The 18,202-nt window shown below is 35.8% G+C and overlaps 3 protein-coding genes across 5 annotated transcripts; 1 reads left to right on the top strand and 2 right to left on the bottom strand.

Moving 5' to 3' along the window:
• Positions 1–262: 262 nt before the first annotated feature.
• LOC128887318 (gem-associated protein 5) lies at positions 263–16,090 on the top strand. 3 transcript variants are annotated; one of them, XM_054143082.1, is made up of 14 exons: positions 263–401; positions 10,916–11,233; positions 11,326–11,684; positions 11,784–12,107; positions 12,184–12,439; positions 12,506–13,186; positions 13,269–13,587; positions 13,673–13,909; positions 13,984–14,131; positions 14,210–14,467; positions 14,528–14,738; positions 14,810–15,016; positions 15,087–15,522; positions 15,610–16,090. In XM_054143082.1, the coding sequence occupies exons 2-14, from the start codon at positions 10,925–10,927 to the stop codon at positions 15,837–15,839; spliced, it is 3,975 nt and encodes a 1,324-aa protein (XP_053999057.1). In that variant the 5' UTR covers positions 263–401; positions 10,916–10,924; the 3' UTR covers positions 15,840–16,090. The 3 variants fall into 3 exon arrangements, with proteins under 3 accessions (XP_053999057.1, XP_053999058.1, XP_053999055.1); XM_054143083.1 differs by lacking the exon at positions 263–401 and adding an exon at positions 10,340–10,703 and having other exon boundaries at positions 15,087–15,330; XM_054143080.1 differs by lacking the exon at positions 263–401 and adding an exon at positions 10,340–10,703.
• LOC128886773 (uncharacterized) lies at positions 2,837–9,742 on the bottom strand. Its single transcript, XM_054141936.1, has 13 exons — positions 9,314–9,742; positions 7,985–8,165; positions 7,717–7,831; positions 7,322–7,562; positions 7,064–7,222; positions 6,760–6,987; positions 6,461–6,601; positions 5,705–5,885; positions 5,290–5,404; positions 4,566–4,809; positions 4,185–4,343; positions 3,888–4,115; positions 2,837–3,825 (listed from the first exon to the last, which is right to left on the bottom strand). The coding sequence occupies exons 1-13, from the start codon at positions 9,437–9,439 to the stop codon at positions 3,673–3,675; spliced, it is 2,271 nt and encodes a 756-aa protein (XP_053997911.1). The 5' UTR covers positions 9,440–9,742; the 3' UTR covers positions 2,837–3,672.
• Positions 16,038–17,919, bottom strand: LOC128887332 (nucleoporin Nup37). Its single transcript, XM_054143120.1, has 4 exons — positions 17,503–17,919; positions 16,892–17,089; positions 16,444–16,808; positions 16,038–16,356 (listed from the first exon to the last, which is right to left on the bottom strand). The coding sequence occupies exons 1-4, from the start codon at positions 17,650–17,652 to the stop codon at positions 16,104–16,106; spliced, it is 966 nt and encodes a 321-aa protein (XP_053999095.1). The 5' UTR covers positions 17,653–17,919; the 3' UTR covers positions 16,038–16,103.
• Between the last annotated feature and the right edge of the window lie 283 nt (positions 17,920–18,202).

Raw genomic sequence — 18,202 nt, 5'->3', positions numbered from 1 at the left:
TCTGCTCCTTTTGTTCCTTCTGCCCGTAGCTTTTCTGTATTGCCAGCCTCACCTCGCCTCGTCTCGCCGCTCCGCTCCGCTCCGCGCCGCACACGCGGACCCGCCGCAGAAGCGGCCACGCACGCACGTGCGTGTCTCGCGACTTTGTTCGTTGGCGTCGATGAAAATGGTACAATGAAAATCGTGTTTGCGCACCCGCCTTCGGTTTCGTCCTCGCCAAGTTTCGTATTGTTCGCGCGCGGACGGTGGCTAACCTACCTTCGCCGAATAAACCAGTGCCTCTCAAACCGCCATACTTGCTTCCTACATCGATAATATCGATATCTAAACTATCGATACGTACGACGTAGCGAATCTACCCCTTTCCGCTCGACGAGAGCAAACAATGGCCGACAACAATCGTAAGTTTCGAGTTCAACTATCGCGATAATCCATAACGCAATATACATTCTCTGGGCAAAATTGTTACGGGACAATGTATTTGTATTAGGTTGTCCCAAAAGTTTCTTTCGTTTTATTAATAAGTAATACATACTGGACTAATAGATGTCGTGCGAGTCACTATTCTGACTGCAAGCGTGGTTGTTCAGAGCAAGATCTCAACCATGTTATCTGGCAATGTTCATTATTCGACAAAGATCGTAATGATATGATTTACAAATTATGTAAAGTCGGATATCATCCTCCATATACGGTGGATGCTTTTCTGTACAAGCCTCTCGTTCAACCGCTGCTAATTATTTACAAATTTCTGAAAAACGATTGTGTATATCCTTAATGATAAGCCAATTATTCTTGATTCGTGTTTTGTACTCTTTTTCGATGTTGTTTTGTCGTATGCAACGTGAAGAACGAAAGTAAACTAAGAATGTGCGTTCTCATGGGATCGTGTATACAAGGAAGTACAAACTAATTATTAACTCAATAGGCATAGCTTTTGTAAACATTAAATGTAACGACCTTCCGTGGCGAAGGAGCTTAACGAAATTGTTTGTTTCACGGAATACCTTTGAATGGTAAACTATTTAATACCTATAGGATTATGAAAAATCTTATAATTGTAAATTATAACTGTTAGAGATAATTAAAGTGCATATGAGGAGAGAATCGTACAAAATGAATCTCGGTTTAAATAAAAAATATCATCAAGTAGCGTACTCATGTGGAAGTTTCTGTAAACTTGTTATACAATACATATAATAGAAGCACTTGCACGAATCATTTTCGGCAGTGTTTCTCAACTTTTTACGACTTGTGAAGTTTGTTCTGATTTTCATTCATCTTTCTAGCTTTCGTCGCAATATCGTATAACGGTAAAATATTAAGAAATATGCGATGATGCGCAATAAAACCTACAACAAGTTTATAAGATACGCTAATTAAAAAAATATCATGTCGCAATATTGTCACTTCTCAGTAGAATTCTTGCAGTTGATGGCAACTGGTAAGCTATTTTGCATACGTGGTTATAGCGTTGTTAGAGATAAACGGAAAGCCACTTCTCGTCAAAGTGTCGAGACTAGTGCAAACTTATCAGTGATCATATTTCATTTTGTTTATAGCTCTACAACGAGAAGGTAATGGAAAATTTATTTTCTTCGATCTCCCACGCACTTGGTGAAATACGATAATATATACTCGATTTCCTAGTATTACCTAATATTTACTATTTGTTCATCGAATAATTTTTCCCGACTGTATCGATCAATTTTGCTCTCTTCTGCTCCTCTACTACGTTTCCTCTTGCTTCTTCGCATCTACTTTCTATTTCCACGTCAATCTACTTCTCTGCCGTGCTTTTATTACAATGTAATATACATTTTATCGTAGAATATTACACATTCGAGATGGAATACGATGCGAAGAAGACACGATGGTTCATTTCACTTCTGTAAACAGTATTATCAAGATTTTTTTGTTACAATTCACTCGAGTAACGTAATGTTCCAATTACGAATGTCTAAGTTATACATAAGGTAAACTAACTGTTTTAGAAATGTTCAGCTAGAAAAGTATCAGTGTTTGACCTTGAATGAACTTGAATGACCTCCAGTCATGGGTCGTCGAACTCGTTCTTCCTCGAATAGAACATTTTCCAAGATGTACAACTTCTGCGACAGTGTCACGACCTAACGCTTCTTAACATAATTACAATCGTAACGAAATTAATCTGTGTCTGAAAGAAGAGTTGCGTCGTCCACCCCCGAGAATCATCGAAGAATTTAATGGTTTCCGGCCTGTAAAATCCTGTTACGGGGCAACTTTCTCAACGAACGGCCTTGTCTTTCTTCCCCACACTCTGACAATTTTCTTCTCGTTTCGTCAGGCACGCGCGATAACGTCTCTCGTCGTCGATCCGATCGGCGGAAAAGCGATCGCGAATAAATCGAAGACACTCGCCTTTTTTGCCAAGTGACGCAACGAGGATGTTCCACGGGCACGCATGATAAAATTCAAAGCCCGTATGTAAAGTTAATCCTTGGAGTATCCCCGAGGGACCCTCGGATTCCAACAGTATTTTTCCATTGCACAATCGTTAGCAGAACCCATCGACACTGATTCTAGAATACTCGCCAACCGTAACTCCGATGATACCTTGAGAATGGCCACACCTGTGTCAAACGTTTTCAAGGGTTTCCTAACAGTGGAACACAAGGAAATAAATATTTCGTATTCGTTCCGATAGCATTAAGGAGTTTTTTTTTAGATCGTAGAATCTAATCATCATCATCGGGGAATATAATCATAATCGTGGAATATAAATAAACAAATATTTCTAGATATCTAACATCGGGATCGAGGAATCGAGAATCCAGCAAAGACGCAAAACGAAACGTTGTTGCAAAATTGGTTTATTATTCGATACATCGATATTTGGTCGTCTGGAATAGAAATTTGTCTGAAATTTAACCAAGTAGGCCATGGCTTTGTAGGACGATCGGTGGATTATGACATCAATACTTTTTACGTAACACTGGTGAACGACAAATGCCTAAGTTGGGTTTATATTCAGGATGCACCACCGAATCGATCCGTCGAACAGATTATTCACGTCCAGTCATTTACACGTTCGATGTATCCTGTATAAAGAATAGAGAGTGTTCGACCCAAAAGTTTCCATTCGTGGAACACACGACATCGCGAAACTTCAATTCAAATTTTCAAGTTAGATTTTATCTTGTATCTAGTCAAGAGTCGAGTAATTTTCTATTTAACATAATTTCTCCACATCGGAAAAGGCTACGCAACGAATGTTTTAAAATCTTGTCGTTTCTTCCTTAATAAATTCACCGCATGTCGAGCTATCGTTTAACATTCTTCGCGATTCATAAATAATTGATACGAATAACTCGAATTCTTTGTATACCTTCTTTTTATGTGGTAATAGAAGAAAGAAGAAAATACCTATCACCGTACTTCTACCGTACGTTAATAAGATTCAATGTCAGCGAAAACAAACAAGCAACGTGTGTACTCGCGGATAGGTGACGAGTGACTAACCGTAAATTCTTGACAAGAGACATTTCTAAATATGTTAATGGCTAGATAACTCCAAAGGACACGCATTAATGCGTATGCGTTTTAGAACTCTGCAAAGAATTTTACAATTTTTATTCAAACTGATTCATATTCTGGAAAAAGATTAAATCGATACAATTTCTTCTCTCGCTGTTATAATCGATCCTTCATCATGTCGATCAACTTTTTGTACACTAATCTAGGAGTATCAGAACCCCACACATAATCTATATGATTGAATTTCTTATATGGTATTTTATACATATGTGGCTTTTCTGGTAACTCGTTGGCTAGCCTCATAACGTCCTGAAAGTGAAATTCACGTTAGTAGCGGGATGTAATCATCGAGAACTATACGAAACGCTTACAATAGTATTGGACAGCCAATCGTTTTGGGCGTAAATGAAGGTGTTCGGTATCGCGATCGTCGATAAGTTATATCTAGGAGGTTCAACGCTATTGTAAATTTCGATATTTCTCTGTTCGCCATAGTCGTATTGCCTAAAGTATCCCGATATAATTTCTTGACTGTAATGAGTGAAGGCCTTGATCGACGTCCCAGCAGGCACATGGTTGAAAATCAAAGGCAGCAACGTCTGCGACAGGTGACGAGAAAACTAATTGTAGTAGTACACGCGATAAAGATACGTAACTTTTGTACTCACGGAATTAAATAATGGCGCTTCGAAACCAACAGCGAGAAGCATCATCTTCGTGCAAATATTATTTCTGATAGCTTCGAAGTAACATAAATATTTTAGCGCGTACTTCATGAGATAATTCATCGCAGGGACTTCGCCTTTACCTATCAGCTGGACGAACTTCTGAAAGTTAATCGAGACAGGTTTACGAATAATGTAAATGCATATCTATGTATCTCGTAAAACCAATAGTTAGTCATTTATAATTTATATCGAGACACTCCGTATAATACACTTCTGACGCGTGGTATTCGGTCGGTTCCCTGAATTATCTAGAAACGTGTTCTCTTAATTAAGCGAGCGATGCATTTTTACTCGATAAGTTATAACAGTTGTTCGGTTTACCTTGATAATGTTTCGAAACGGAGCCAAGTATCGCGCGGGGCTTTTCAAATGCTTCATGTACGCGACTGGAGCAAGACTGTACGCCGATCGCAGCAGATTTACTACTTGAGGCCGTTCGCTAGCCATTACGAAAAAGCATGTCGAACCCATGGAGTACCCCACATAGGCGTGCAAAGTATCGTTCTTCAAATCGGTAATGTGGGTGATCGTAGCTGGTAGATCGTAAACGCCTGATTCATGCCAGCTGAAGAAATAATTATAAAATATTATCCTTGATTGTACATTCGTTAACGTGAAAACAGTGACGCGTTAAAGAAGAACATTTTCAGATTCGCCCTTATTTTATCCAGATACCCAAACAAACAAATTATTGGGTTGTCCGGAAAGTTCGTGTCTATTTTTAAGAAAACTTCAAAGGCATATTTGAATATTGATGCATATTTATTGAATTATACATGTACTATTTTGTTCCACAACCTTTGCACCTTTTAAGGAGTGTACACATGTTATTTGTTTTCAACCATTTCGACGTATTCAGACCTGTACCGCTTACTAAAAATCGGCATGGACTTTCCAGACAGCCCAATAGATAGCACAAGAGAAACAGTTAGCTCGGATCTATTATTCAAGTATTTTCCTCAACATTCCTCCCATAAACCATAATCGACTATGTTATTTTTTCACTGTGCGATACAATGATGGAAAGCTGACTTTTTCGTAATACCTGAAATCCCAAAAAGTGGAGTCCTTAGGGGACAGGGAAATATGTCCCTTGGAATAAGTATTACCGCGCAAATTTCCAAGCCATACATCGTAACCCTGATCAGCTAATAGGTAAGCTATAATAGCAAAACGCATTAGTAGTACGTAGTATTTGTTAGTTTAAGGATGCAAGTGTTAAGAACGCTTTATTATTCTTTCGTACGAATACGCATAATGTAGGAGTCTAAACGAAAAATAAGCCACGGGGATTCGAATCCACGATCCTCGGATCCACAATCGACCGCTTTACCTACGCGACCAATCCTGTACCCTACGTTTCGTGTTCTCGTTTGACTCCTTGTTGTTGGGTACCGAAGGCGCGGATACTACAATAATAACATATCTACTTCTGAGAATTTATCATAGCATCCCTGTACCAAGAGCATTGCCTCTCCCAAGGACAACCCAATCCGCAGAGCTGCCGAATATGCCATGCTGCAAGTAGACCGCAGGGGCCCCAGATCTCCCTGGAATCCGATGCAGCGTCAGCAAGTAACCATCTTTCGTCGCTATGGTATGAGCTTCGGCTGGATAACCGTTCTTCCTTATCAATTGCAACTACAACATCAAACAGAGTAATTATTGGTTTGGATGAACGTAAAGCAGCCTGGCGCAGGGTTCCTCAAGTTGCGATCGGGAGTTTGAGAAACACTGTTCTTTGTGCTGTAATTTCAGAACTAGTCGAAATCAACGTGTCGTTTCTCGTGATTAGCATTCATTTCGCTTGACATTTATTCTCGATACTATGTTGTTACAGCTCGCATCGCTATGTTAACTTTAGGTGGCCGTATTTCTTCATAAGAAATGCAACTCTTACCTATCGATCTAATGTTAATTAAACGTGTACGTTGTATCTATGTAAACATTACTATGTTCTTCACGGTTTTGGTGCACAGAGTAAAACTGACAATCCTCTAACGACGACGTCTTTCGCTTATAATTAACATATTTCGCATGTAATAATAATATAATTAATATGTATACATATTTGTGAAAAATAAATATTTGCATAAAAAGCTTTATTCCACGAGACAATAATACAATAAACGGGCTACTATTCGATAATAATACTTTGTAGAATTTGGTTTTAAGATTAACTTATGCTATCGATGCGTTAGAAACGATCATTTATTATTTATCATATCGACCAACGGTTCGTAAACCAATTTGGAAACGTTCACAGCCCATAGGAAGTCTATATGATTGAAATCTGGAAATGGTACGGTGTACTTTATCGGTTTATGCGATACCTCGTTTTCTAACTTCGTCACGTCCTGGAAAAGGAATTTTCATCAGTTGTAGAAACTCTGCGGTCGTTGGAAGAGATACGGGAAACTTATAAAGACGTAACGCTCAAGATTATACATATTCCGAACATTCCTTGGTATCTCTTCCATCGATTATACTTTGCTCAATTTTGCGTTATACGTACATCGCGGTCGGATAACCAATCGTTTTGAGCCCAAAATAATACGATCGGTTTCGTGATTTTTGATAAATCGTAACTGGTCGGCTCGGTGCTATTGTAAATCTGCATATTTTTCTCAGGGCCATAATCGTATTGCCTAAAGTATCCCGATTCAACTAGTTGAGCATAATGGAACACCGTCTTGAGAGATGTGCCAGCTGGCACATGATTCGCGATCGAAGGTAGTAGCGCCTGCAATTGATGGAAACTTAAATAAAAAAAGAAAAAAATTCTCGTACTCGATTAGCAGCGTAAAAATTATGCTTACGTAATTGAATTGTTTTTGATCGAAGCCCAACAGGAGGAATATCGTATTAGCGCATATTCTTTCTTCCAACGCGAAGCGAAAGCATAAATATTTTTCTAACATCTTCATCAAGAAATTTTGCGGCGTGAATTCGCCATTCCCAAGCAGCAATAAAGCCGTCTAATATTTTAAATGAAAAATAAACAACGGTCGTTTAAACAGGTTGTTCGTATCGAATGAAGAAAATTCGTTTTTCGATTGTTGGAGTGCTTGCTTTACCTTTATGTCGAATGCAATCGGTGATAAGTATTTTACGGCACCTTTTATGTGTTTCACATATGCCACCGGGGCAAGATGGTACACCGATTTTATCAGTATCAACATTTCCGGTCGTTCGGTCGCCATTACGTAGAAACCCGTTGTACCCATCGAAAATCCAATGTACGCTTTCAAGTACCCTTTTAATTTTGCAACGTAGTTGATCATCGCTGGTAGATCATAAACCCCTAATTCATGCCAACTAAATAAACATTTACAACGCAATGTCATTTGTCGAGAAATAATCAGAACGGAAGTGCTTATTTTCACACAAAAGTGGTGTGCATATATGACAAACATGAATGCTCCGATCGTTGTCAGATATTTTCGTTACTCTAATGATTTGTTACAAGTACCTGAAGTCCCAAAATTTTAGGTCGTTATCGGACAAACTAATGTGCCCTCTCGAGTAAGTATTGCCCCGCGCATTTCCAAACCATATATCGTAACCTTGGTCAGCTAATAAGTACGCTACAATAGGAAACGAGACAATAGTAGACAATTGTTATCGATACGTAAAAATATAAAAGGAAAAATGAACCTTTGAAAGTACCACCATCGTAGCTTTTTAATTTCACGTATATCGATCTTTTTTAAGTAGATACAATCTTTGCGTTTATGTACCTAGAGACTTGTTTCTTCCGACTAAAACCCAATCCGCCGAGCTACCTAATAAACCGTGTTGCATAAAGATCGCGGGGGATCCCTGTTTCCCTGGGATCCGATGCACAGTCAGCAGGTAACCATCTTCCGTTTGCACAATATGCGCCTCTGCTTCGTAGCCATCCCTTCTTATCATTTGCAACTACAACGAATAACGTATCTTAAGAATTAAGAATTGTACGAATCGTTTCAGCCAAATTCTAGAACGTTTTTCTTTAGACGTTATACGTTAGCGAAATATTTTTTATACAGGCCGAGATACTTAAAACAAGCCACCTGAATAACTCGTTTGCGTTTGATGGGAGGTAAACATGCCTCGGACAAGTCTTGCTTGATCTCAAGGTAGACATAATCTGATACGAGTAGTTTTTCATCGAGTGAAGGTGGTAAGGAGATACGAAGGTCAACTCTATTTTTTTTTCTCCTTCTTTTTTTAGATGGAACGATACACTTTTTCTATTTATCTTCTAATAGAGCGTTCTAATATGTCGTATAATATAATATACGTATTACGTGGTATGTCCATCGATCACAGTGACCTATGGTCGAAGAACATTCAAGGTCGTTATACAGGGTGTTCCAAAAATGTTGTAACACCTTGAAAGAGGTGGTTCGATAGGTGATTTGAAACAACTTTTTCCTTAGCGAAATTGTTGTCCGAGGCTTCGTTGAGGAGATATTAACGGAAAACACTGACCAATCAGAGCCCGAGGATGCCGGTTGAGCGTAGGCTACGCGCTAGCCGGCTTCGCTCATATGCTACCGCGGCCGCTCCAACGATATACGCGCGCTCTGATTGGTCAGCGTTTTCCGTTACTATCTCCTCAACGAAGCCCGGACAACAATTTCGCTAAGGAAAAAGTTGTTTCAAATCACCTACCGAACTACCCCCTTCAAGGATCTCCAACATTTTTGGGACACCCTGTAGATCGATTATGATTGAAAATATCTGCCTTTGGATAGATAATATAATAGAATTCTTCGATGTAAACAAAGATACAATTACGTTCCGCGTAAAGTGGAGCACCGTAAATTTATCGAAACTTTCACAATCCCGAATTTCTTTCTAACGAGCATAATTTTTTCTAATTTAATGCATTACCAGATATTATCAGGCTAAGCTCCTAGAAATCTAAATTCAGATCAATTTGCCTATTTGCATCCTGAGTTGCACGTTCTTATGTTTCGGAATTACAGCGCGTTACGAAAAAGTAATCAGTAAGAACAGAATTTATTTGCTCAATTTGCTTAATTATTTATAAAAATATCAACGAATACCATGAAACTCACCGTGTCGAGGTTGTCGTTTGGATCGTTTCGATTGGAACTACCGAATAGGTTTTTAAAGAAACCTTCCGCATTTGCGAAAGGAAATGTGATGCACAACAGCACAAATACGACGACGAAATTCTTCATTCTGAAACTTGTGCACAAACAACGAAACTCAGACACTCGACGTTACGAAATGTCACGAAAAATGTCTTATAGTATTGTTTGTCCCGAATTTTCGTTAAGTATCGCTGAAATATACTGACATTTGAACTTCTCCCGAGCACAAATTAACTATATTAATTGTCTGTCGCTTACGTTAGCACTGACTTTATAATCGCATTTCATACCCATATTAGTCATGATTCATGATTCATGACTTTGTTTGGCCTGCGTTATCTTTTCAGCATTCTAAAGCTTATTCATTCGATTTGTTTGAAATATGCAAAAATATTATCGCTCGACATTGACCCAGAGGAACTCTCCTTCCATGAACAGATATAAAGGCTTGTAATTTAAGTATAATACGTATATTGGACTAGGGTATAGTAAAATTAAGAATTTTTCGAAACGAATCGTCCATAAACAAATTTGACTGTTTTACGACTACGAGCGAAGAGAGCTTAAAATTTAGTGTCTTATGTTATAAACATTTTCCCTCCAAAAAGGTAGGAAATGAGGTTAGACTCAACTTCCGCTGGAGGGAGACAGCTGACAGACCCGAGAATGGAAATTGATAGAACTTCGATATTTGCGGGAAAATTAAAAGCACTTTCAACTTCCCATATCGTCACACGTGGAACAAGATATGCTGTGCAAACTACTTGGATTCATTACCTTAATTATTCCAGGATGCTTTCAGCCTCGATTTTCTGTAATTATTGAGGTTCTACTGTAGAGTCTGTATACTTGTCCCATAACGAATGCAATAAGGCAAAAGTTAGATCATATTTTGTTACGAATTTGACGATAAGCGTAAAACTCTTTACGATGTTTGATCAGACAAATTAAGACATCGATTACAAATAAATATGCATGTCAAACCTGATTCTTGAGAATTCCAAATAGCTACTTTTCTAACTACGCAGTCACTTTCACACTTTGGGGTTATATTACGAAGAGTTCGAGATATACTTTTTACGAATACTTTTTGTTGAATTTCTCTGTGAACTGAAATTAAACTAATCATAACAAAGAAAGTAACGAAATTACTACTGTATAGCGGATATTTCAGTTTAAATATGCGTGTCGAGCGTTTATTTAGCTTGACAGTTTAATTGGGGATTGTTTGTTCCACAAGTAGTACTATATAGTACCGATACTCTCTTTTGTGTCATTTCTACCACAGACACCAAACCGACACTGACCGACACCGATAACTTTATGAGAGAAATTTACGCTATTTTATGCTGTACGTATGTTTGTTTTATCAAGTTTTACAAAAATTTACACAGGGTTGTCCATCTGTAATCTGCGTTTCTACATACCATAAATCGTATTTATTTTCACCCGAGTATATTCAAGAATGGTCCTTAAGCGGTTAAATGCCGGTTAACCTCAAAACAATACAAACATATGATTGTTCATGTTTTACTTTTAAAGTGGTTTCTGTATATATTTCAGCATACGAAAATGAATGAAACTACATTACCTCCCTCTCCAAATTGGTACTTAAGTAATATTCTTGCTTGTTCTTTTAATGGAACTGTTGCATGGGGTGGTAGAAATGCAATTATTGTTGCTAAGTACAACGAAGGTGAAAGAACATTACAGTATTCCATTATTAAACATGCTCACAAAGACAGAGTATCATATCTTGCTTTTACTCCTCCATTTGAACAAGTAACCGACAACTTAGTGGCTTCCATTGGCGATGATAATACAGTTAAAATATGGAATGTAGAAACATTGTCTATGGCATTCAGTCATTCCCTTGCAACTGTAAGTATATATATAATATATAAATAATATATATATATATAAATATGCTTTAGTTATGTAGCATGGCAATTCAAACTTTCTTTTTCTTTTAGGACAAACAAGCGATAGGTGTAGATTGGTCCTATCAAGATCCCTTTGTTGTATATTTTGCAAGCTCTGATGGTTATGTGTTTTCTTGGAATGTTTTCTTTGATACTATCTCTTCTATATTATTAGGAAAGATGACACCTACTTGTCTTGCCTCTTGTCCTCATGATCGACACCTTGTTGCTGTGGGTTCTAAGAATGGTTTAATCTATATTGTCAATTTTCAAAGGAAATGGCAAACAGTTTATAAACTGAGAGGACATGATACAGAGATAGTTAGTTTATCGTGGTGCCCTTCAAAAGAGAATGTTATAAATAAAAGTCAGAATATAGATTTACTTTTAGCATCAGGAGGAAAAGATAGGTAATGCAAAAAGATCTTGAAAATTCCTTGAATACTTTCTGAAATACATTCTAGCCATTCCTGAGTATAATTATAATTTTTAACAACTTTAACATATAGATCAATTTTTATTTGGAGAGCTGGTGGAGACAGACGATATGAAATGACAATTCCATTACCTGTAGGACCTCTTGATTCTCATCAACATAGAAGCAAATTAAACTCATCAGTAGGTAATTGGACTGCAGTTCGTTGGGTAGAGCCTAACCTGTTACTTACAAGTTCCTCTTGGGGTGAATTACTTTCTTGGAATTTATCAACAATAATGAAGAATAAACCTGCTTGCCAGTTAATACATGCATATCATACTAGGGGTTTATTTTGTATTGCACACGTACCGACTATACAAGACAATTTGAGAGAAGATTGGAGAGTCAAACACAGGTTTCTAATAAAAAATTAATTACAAAATGCACTGTATAAAGTTGTCATAATTTAGCGTGTTTCTAATCAATTAAAGGCTTAAAATTTGGACTTTGGCACAAGATCGTAGAGTTATTTGCTGTAGTATTAAAGAAAATAACGTTGAAACGGAACATGATATTTTCACGCAAAGTGCGTATGTTTATTGCATTGCTGCCTGTCCATTTGACACTTCTCGAATTGCTTTTGGAGTTGGGGATGGAATGTTACGTATATGGAATTTGTCAGAAACGCATAGCACTTCATTTGATATAACTTATTTATGGCAAAAGATTAAGGGAAAGATTCGCACGGTAAGAATATATTCTTAATACTTATACTTAAAATCGTATAATACGATACAATTACATTGTACATAGATATCATGGCATCCTGAAAAGGAAAATTTGCTAGCATATGCAACTGACGAAGGTCGAATTGGTGTCTTTGATACAAATGGCAACAAGCCCATTTTGTACAGACAATATCACAGAAATACGGTATATACTATTAGTTGGGGTCCTCATCCAGAGAGTAAGCAGCATGTTTTGTATTCCTGTGCGGAAGGAGAACTTGTATTCTATGATCAGGGAAAGCCAAATCAAGAACCAACGTCCGTATTGAAAATGGAATGTACAGAATTTTCTTGGAAGCCAGATTTTTCTTGCTTAGCAGTAGGATTTGAAAATGGATCAATTTATTTTCTTAATCGCAAATTCGAGCTGTGCGGATATGTTAAACTTTCTTCAGTAATGGTACACTGCTTGGTGTGGCATCCTGAGAGCACGGCAACAGATTCGATGTATTCTCCATTGAAAAATTATGTAGCTGTTGCCTTTAAATCGACTACAATAATTATAATAGATCTATCCAATTTCGTGGATCATTTAACAAAATTAGAAAATGCCACGGAAAATGATAATGAGAAAAAGTGTGATTCTTATAAGGTGCATGAAATTGTAGCTAGCCTAACCGGACATATTCAGAATGTTGTTTGTTTAGCTTGGAGTCCATATATTAGCGGACAATTGATATCGGGAAGTTATGACCATACCGCACAGGTACGATCATTTTTAAGATATAAAAATACTATTCAAATACGGACACTGGAAATGCTTAATACAAGAATTATTGGTTTTTTAGGTATGGAATGTTGAAACACAAGAGTTGATAGCTACTTATACAGGACATTGTGGTCCAGTACTATGTTGTATATGGAGTCCACTTGATCCTGATTACATTATAACTGGCTCTGGAGATTTCACAGTACGAATATGGAAAATCGCTTGTAACAGTGCCACTTTGCCCAAAGAAAAAGTTCATAAAAAATCTACAAAACAAGATAAAAAGAAGCAAAACAAAATAAATATGACCGTGGACGTTTCGGCTCGAAATAGCGTAGCAGAATTAGTTGATACTATGTTAGAGTGTTCGATTTCAAATGTTCCTCAAACTGCACAAAGTACAAAAATGATTTTTACAAATGCATTATTAAAATATTATTACCGTAATATGAACAATGAACTTTTGTTAATTTTGAATTTCAGACTCGAAGACAGTGTCGGCAGTAGAAATAAAAAAGAAGAAAGGTAATCGAATGCCATATTTTGCAAAAAGTACTAAAACAATGAATGATAAAACAGTTTTGCTTAATTCTCTCATAAACATTGTAAAGAACTCGCAAAATGAAAATGTAAGCGATGAACAAAGTCCGGACACTTTCTATTATATGACACCATTATTTTCGGAAAAAGAAGATTTTATGACATTTTTGGCCAATGAAAGTAAGTTGCTTATTAAGTAAAATAATATATTTAATGACGCCATATATCTTTTAAAATTTCTTATCGATAAATAGAATTTGGCCATATCGAGGAAAACAGACATAATGTAGCAACAGAGATGGACGTATGGTGTGACAATCTCAAACAAAATTTAGAGAAAGCTGCCAAAGAAAAACGTCTCAATGACTTTATTATTTCACTTTCAGTTAGTCTTTCGATGAAGTATGCTATTATATTTATACAGCTAATAAAATTTAATTAGAATCACTGTGAAACAAATCCAATAATTACAAATTTTAGAACATGGAAAGAAATGTGTGAACTGTACGCGTATCAATTGGTAAGCGAAGGTAATCCTTATAAAGCAGTATCTTATTTACTTTGCATACATAAAACATACAAAGCTATAGAAGTATTTCAAGATGCGAATTTGTATAAAGAAGCTTACGTTCTTGCAAGATGTAAACTTGAATCAGATGATCCAACCCTGATAAATGTATTAAAAAATTGGGCAAAATACAGTGTATGCAGATGTCAATTCGAAGAAGCGGCATACATGTAAGTTGTCAAGTTACAAATTGTAGTGGATTATATCTGATTTTTTAATTTTATTTTTAGTTATGCCAAATTAGGAGAGTTTTCTGATACAGTAAAATATCTCACACGTCGTAAAGATCCAGCTTCTATAATAACTGCATCCGAAATTGCACTTTTATGTAGCGACGACATTCTCAGTAAAACTTTAGCCGAGGAAGCAATAGCTGGAGCTATGAAAAATTCAGAGTATGATTTAGTTCGAAGTATAATAGCGAAGTTTCCGTATCTCAGGGTATGTTTACATAACATATTTTTCTTTTTAAGTTTGATATACTTTATATGAGTTGAAATAATTAATTCTAGTATCGTGAAGTTCATTTATTAGCCCTTGAAGAACTCGAACACATAATTGAGAAAGATATAAAGCTTGACACGATTCAAATGTGGTTGGACGGAAAATTAAATTATGGATTACTTCAAAAATTAAAAGAACTTTTTGAAGATACTAGTTCTTACTACACTGATTTACGTCAAAGTAATTTTTGTAATACCCTAGAAAACGAGCATATGGTAAGACTAATACTCTCAAATAAATATGCTTGGAATGGATAATGATTATATCCAACAATTTTAATTTCAGTTATGGTTGACAGTTAGCTATGAAATTGCGTTGGCAATAGTTTCTGCTGAGAAACAACAACAGTTAAAACATATTGTTACAGCATTAGGCGCCGTTGCTCAGTTCGAAGTATTGCATCGAAAAAATATTGAAAATCGTAGTAATTTCTTGATTGAAATTATTATAAATTTAGATGCTGCAAGTCCATTGGACGAAGAAAGCATTTATTCAAAAACCGATTATCCTGTATCAACTGGTTTACGAGGTTATTTATGTTATGCGTTTTTGAATTGGCTCATAGATAATGTAGATATAGAAACCACGAATATCCACACCCAGATTTACATCACTTTAATAGAAAATTTGATCGAAGATGCTTTAAACAAACGAGGAGTAAAGCAGTGGTCAATTACGAACGACATTGCCAAATTGGAAAGTCAAATAGCTTCTATTCTATGTAAATAATATAAGTAGTACATACTTAATTTGAAGAAGCTTATATTTTTGTAATTTTGAAAAAGACTAATATTAATTTTATTGTTAGGTAAAACGCAAGAAGAAGATAAAAATGAGGAACATGCAGAATCTCTTGTACACGAATTAAGCATGTTAAAAACTGAAAAGAAACAGCTTGTCGATGAATTAGTTTGTGTTCCTAACCCTGCCATGGTTTACAGCAAGGCAAATGAATTAGCTGACAAGATCTCGGATGAAACTACTAAAACTAAGTTTCTAGGAACTGTTTCTAAAGCATGGACAAATGCTACCTCATGAATAGAGTCATGAATTGATTTAATTTTGTGTATGCTAATGATGAATGCTCGAATATTGTATTACTTTATTTTTTTTTTATCACTTAGCAAAAAAAGGTTAAGTATACTAGTTCCTAATTACGTTTATACGATTTTTAATTAAGGTATTTATACATTAAATAAATATAAATATATTTACATATTATCAATAACAATAAAGTAGAAAAATACGATTTTTATTTGTAAAGAAATAATAATACCATTTATTCCAAAGCATTAGTTATTTTTAATTCAAAGTTACCTTCCAAAAACGAATTTCTCTGTCACTTGTAGCACAAATATATGGTAATTTATAGTGCCATGATATTCCACCTATTAATTTGACTTGACCACAAATTACCTCTTGTTCAGATCTTATATTTGTAACTTTTAATAAATTATCTGGTCTGCCAATGCTTGCTACAAAATATTCATAAGCTGGAGAAAATTTTACCGTTAATCCACCTTCCATATGAAGGGGTCTTAATTCTAGAGGTGGGCTAGAAGTAAAAATATTTTCATTAAACTTGCAATCTTTATCAATCCCCTTTACAGTTCAGTTTCTAATTTAGTTTCATTTGGACTACCTAGGTTTAGATATATCCCAAAGGATTAATTTTCCAGCAGCTATACCAGCCACTTTTAATGGATTTGGTCCCCAATCAATTGACATTAAGGGAACAACATCTGCATCTAAGGACATTATTGCTTGTTGACTTCGTACATCATACATGTGAATCAGTCCATTCTTTTCTCCTATGAGAAGCTTTCCAGACTTTTCAGGGTGAAAACGTATACTCATTCCAGGAGATGTTAAATAAAATGTGGAAATGCATTCGTCATCCTCTTTTACAGCCCAAAGCTTACATGTATGATCATCAGACACTGAAGCCAATATCTCGCCTTCGGTTTCATAACAAATTGAGTTTATATAATCTTTATGCCCTTTCATCTTATATTAAACAAGAAAATGAATTGACAATTAATATAAAATAGATAATAATCCATACGCAAATTAACTTTTTTCAATCTTACCTCATGTACAGTATCATTGGTCATGTCACTGCTATATAACCTTATTTTAAAATCTGCCCCAGCAACACAAAACATAAGAACTTTTGGTACAACACTCAGGGAGGTTTCTGGACTCCAAGCAACAGCATGAGGTCGAACACTATGACAAAATGTTCTAAAAGGACTGTAAGCAATATCTTCTACAGTCTCATCCTCATCCTGAATATATATAGGTAACAATTATTATTATATTATATTATAGGAAATTAATTTTAAATTATAATTATGAATGTTTTCTTTCTTTGTATTAGAAATATAAAAAAAAAATGTTAATCCTTTAAATAAAAACAATACACTGTGGTCAAAGCAGGAGTATATTTAATTCATTAACAAAACAAAAATTTATATAAAATTAATCTTTCTATTTATATAAAACGTAACATGAAATGAAATATGTCTTTCAATGTGCCTATTTTATTTAAATTTGTTTCAACGTTCGCTATTTAAAATAGTGTGTTAACAAATATTATTTCTATTTCAAATTTGACCAAACTTCAAGTGAAGTTATCTTTTATCTTTGGAATTCGAGCGTATATGTATATATACGTGATAAAAAGTTCGAAAGACTTTACCTGAAATTTAATCGTACCGATTACGATTTCTTCGGCGAGAGCGATACAAATTAATTGCTGAGACCATTCGTACGGAGATAATTCAACACAATATATTTGTTTGGAAAAATGCAATTGAAATGTAGGCGGTGTAGTTAAGGCCTCGTCCATTGCTTATTCGTATTATCGCGATTATCGGTTGCAAACGAGGATCGTGAAAGATCGCCGGCATAACCTTCAAAGTTTCATCGACGAACGTTAACTCGTGAGCCTCATCGGAAGGAGTTTCAAAAAATCGTGCATGAACGGTAAACGACAGTTAAAGATTTCCTCTGTAATTTAACAATCTCTGCGTAGCACAATTATATCGCGAATAACGTTACGTTACAATCGCAATTGTGATTCGTATAAACATAAAAAACATGCACGCGCTGTAAGGTGAGGTTAGGTTGATTCAAATTGTCTAGAGCAGCGTTTCTCAAACTAGGATTCACAGACCCTTAAAATTGTGCGAATGTATTAGCGGGATTCACCAAGGCTATTACGAAAAATGAGAAACAAGTTTGCTAATTTACATCTTTTAGAAAAAAGAATAAAATTCGTGAAACTTTATATCAATTATTGTGTATATTCTGCTTCTAACGTAAAGACTGAAAAGTAGTTTTTTTTATTGAATACAGTTTCACGTAAGTCTCGTTTTTAAAAATATACACGTATCCTC

This window comes from Hylaeus anthracinus, unplaced genomic scaffold (assembly GCF_026225885.1).
Source record: "Hylaeus anthracinus isolate JK02 unplaced genomic scaffold, UHH_iyHylAnth1.0_haploid 11985, whole genome shotgun sequence".
NCBI lineage: Eukaryota > Metazoa > Arthropoda > Insecta > Hymenoptera > Colletidae > Hylaeus > Hylaeus anthracinus.
Note: the sequence above shows the minus strand (reverse complement) of the source record. Positions and strands in the feature narration are given on the sequence as shown.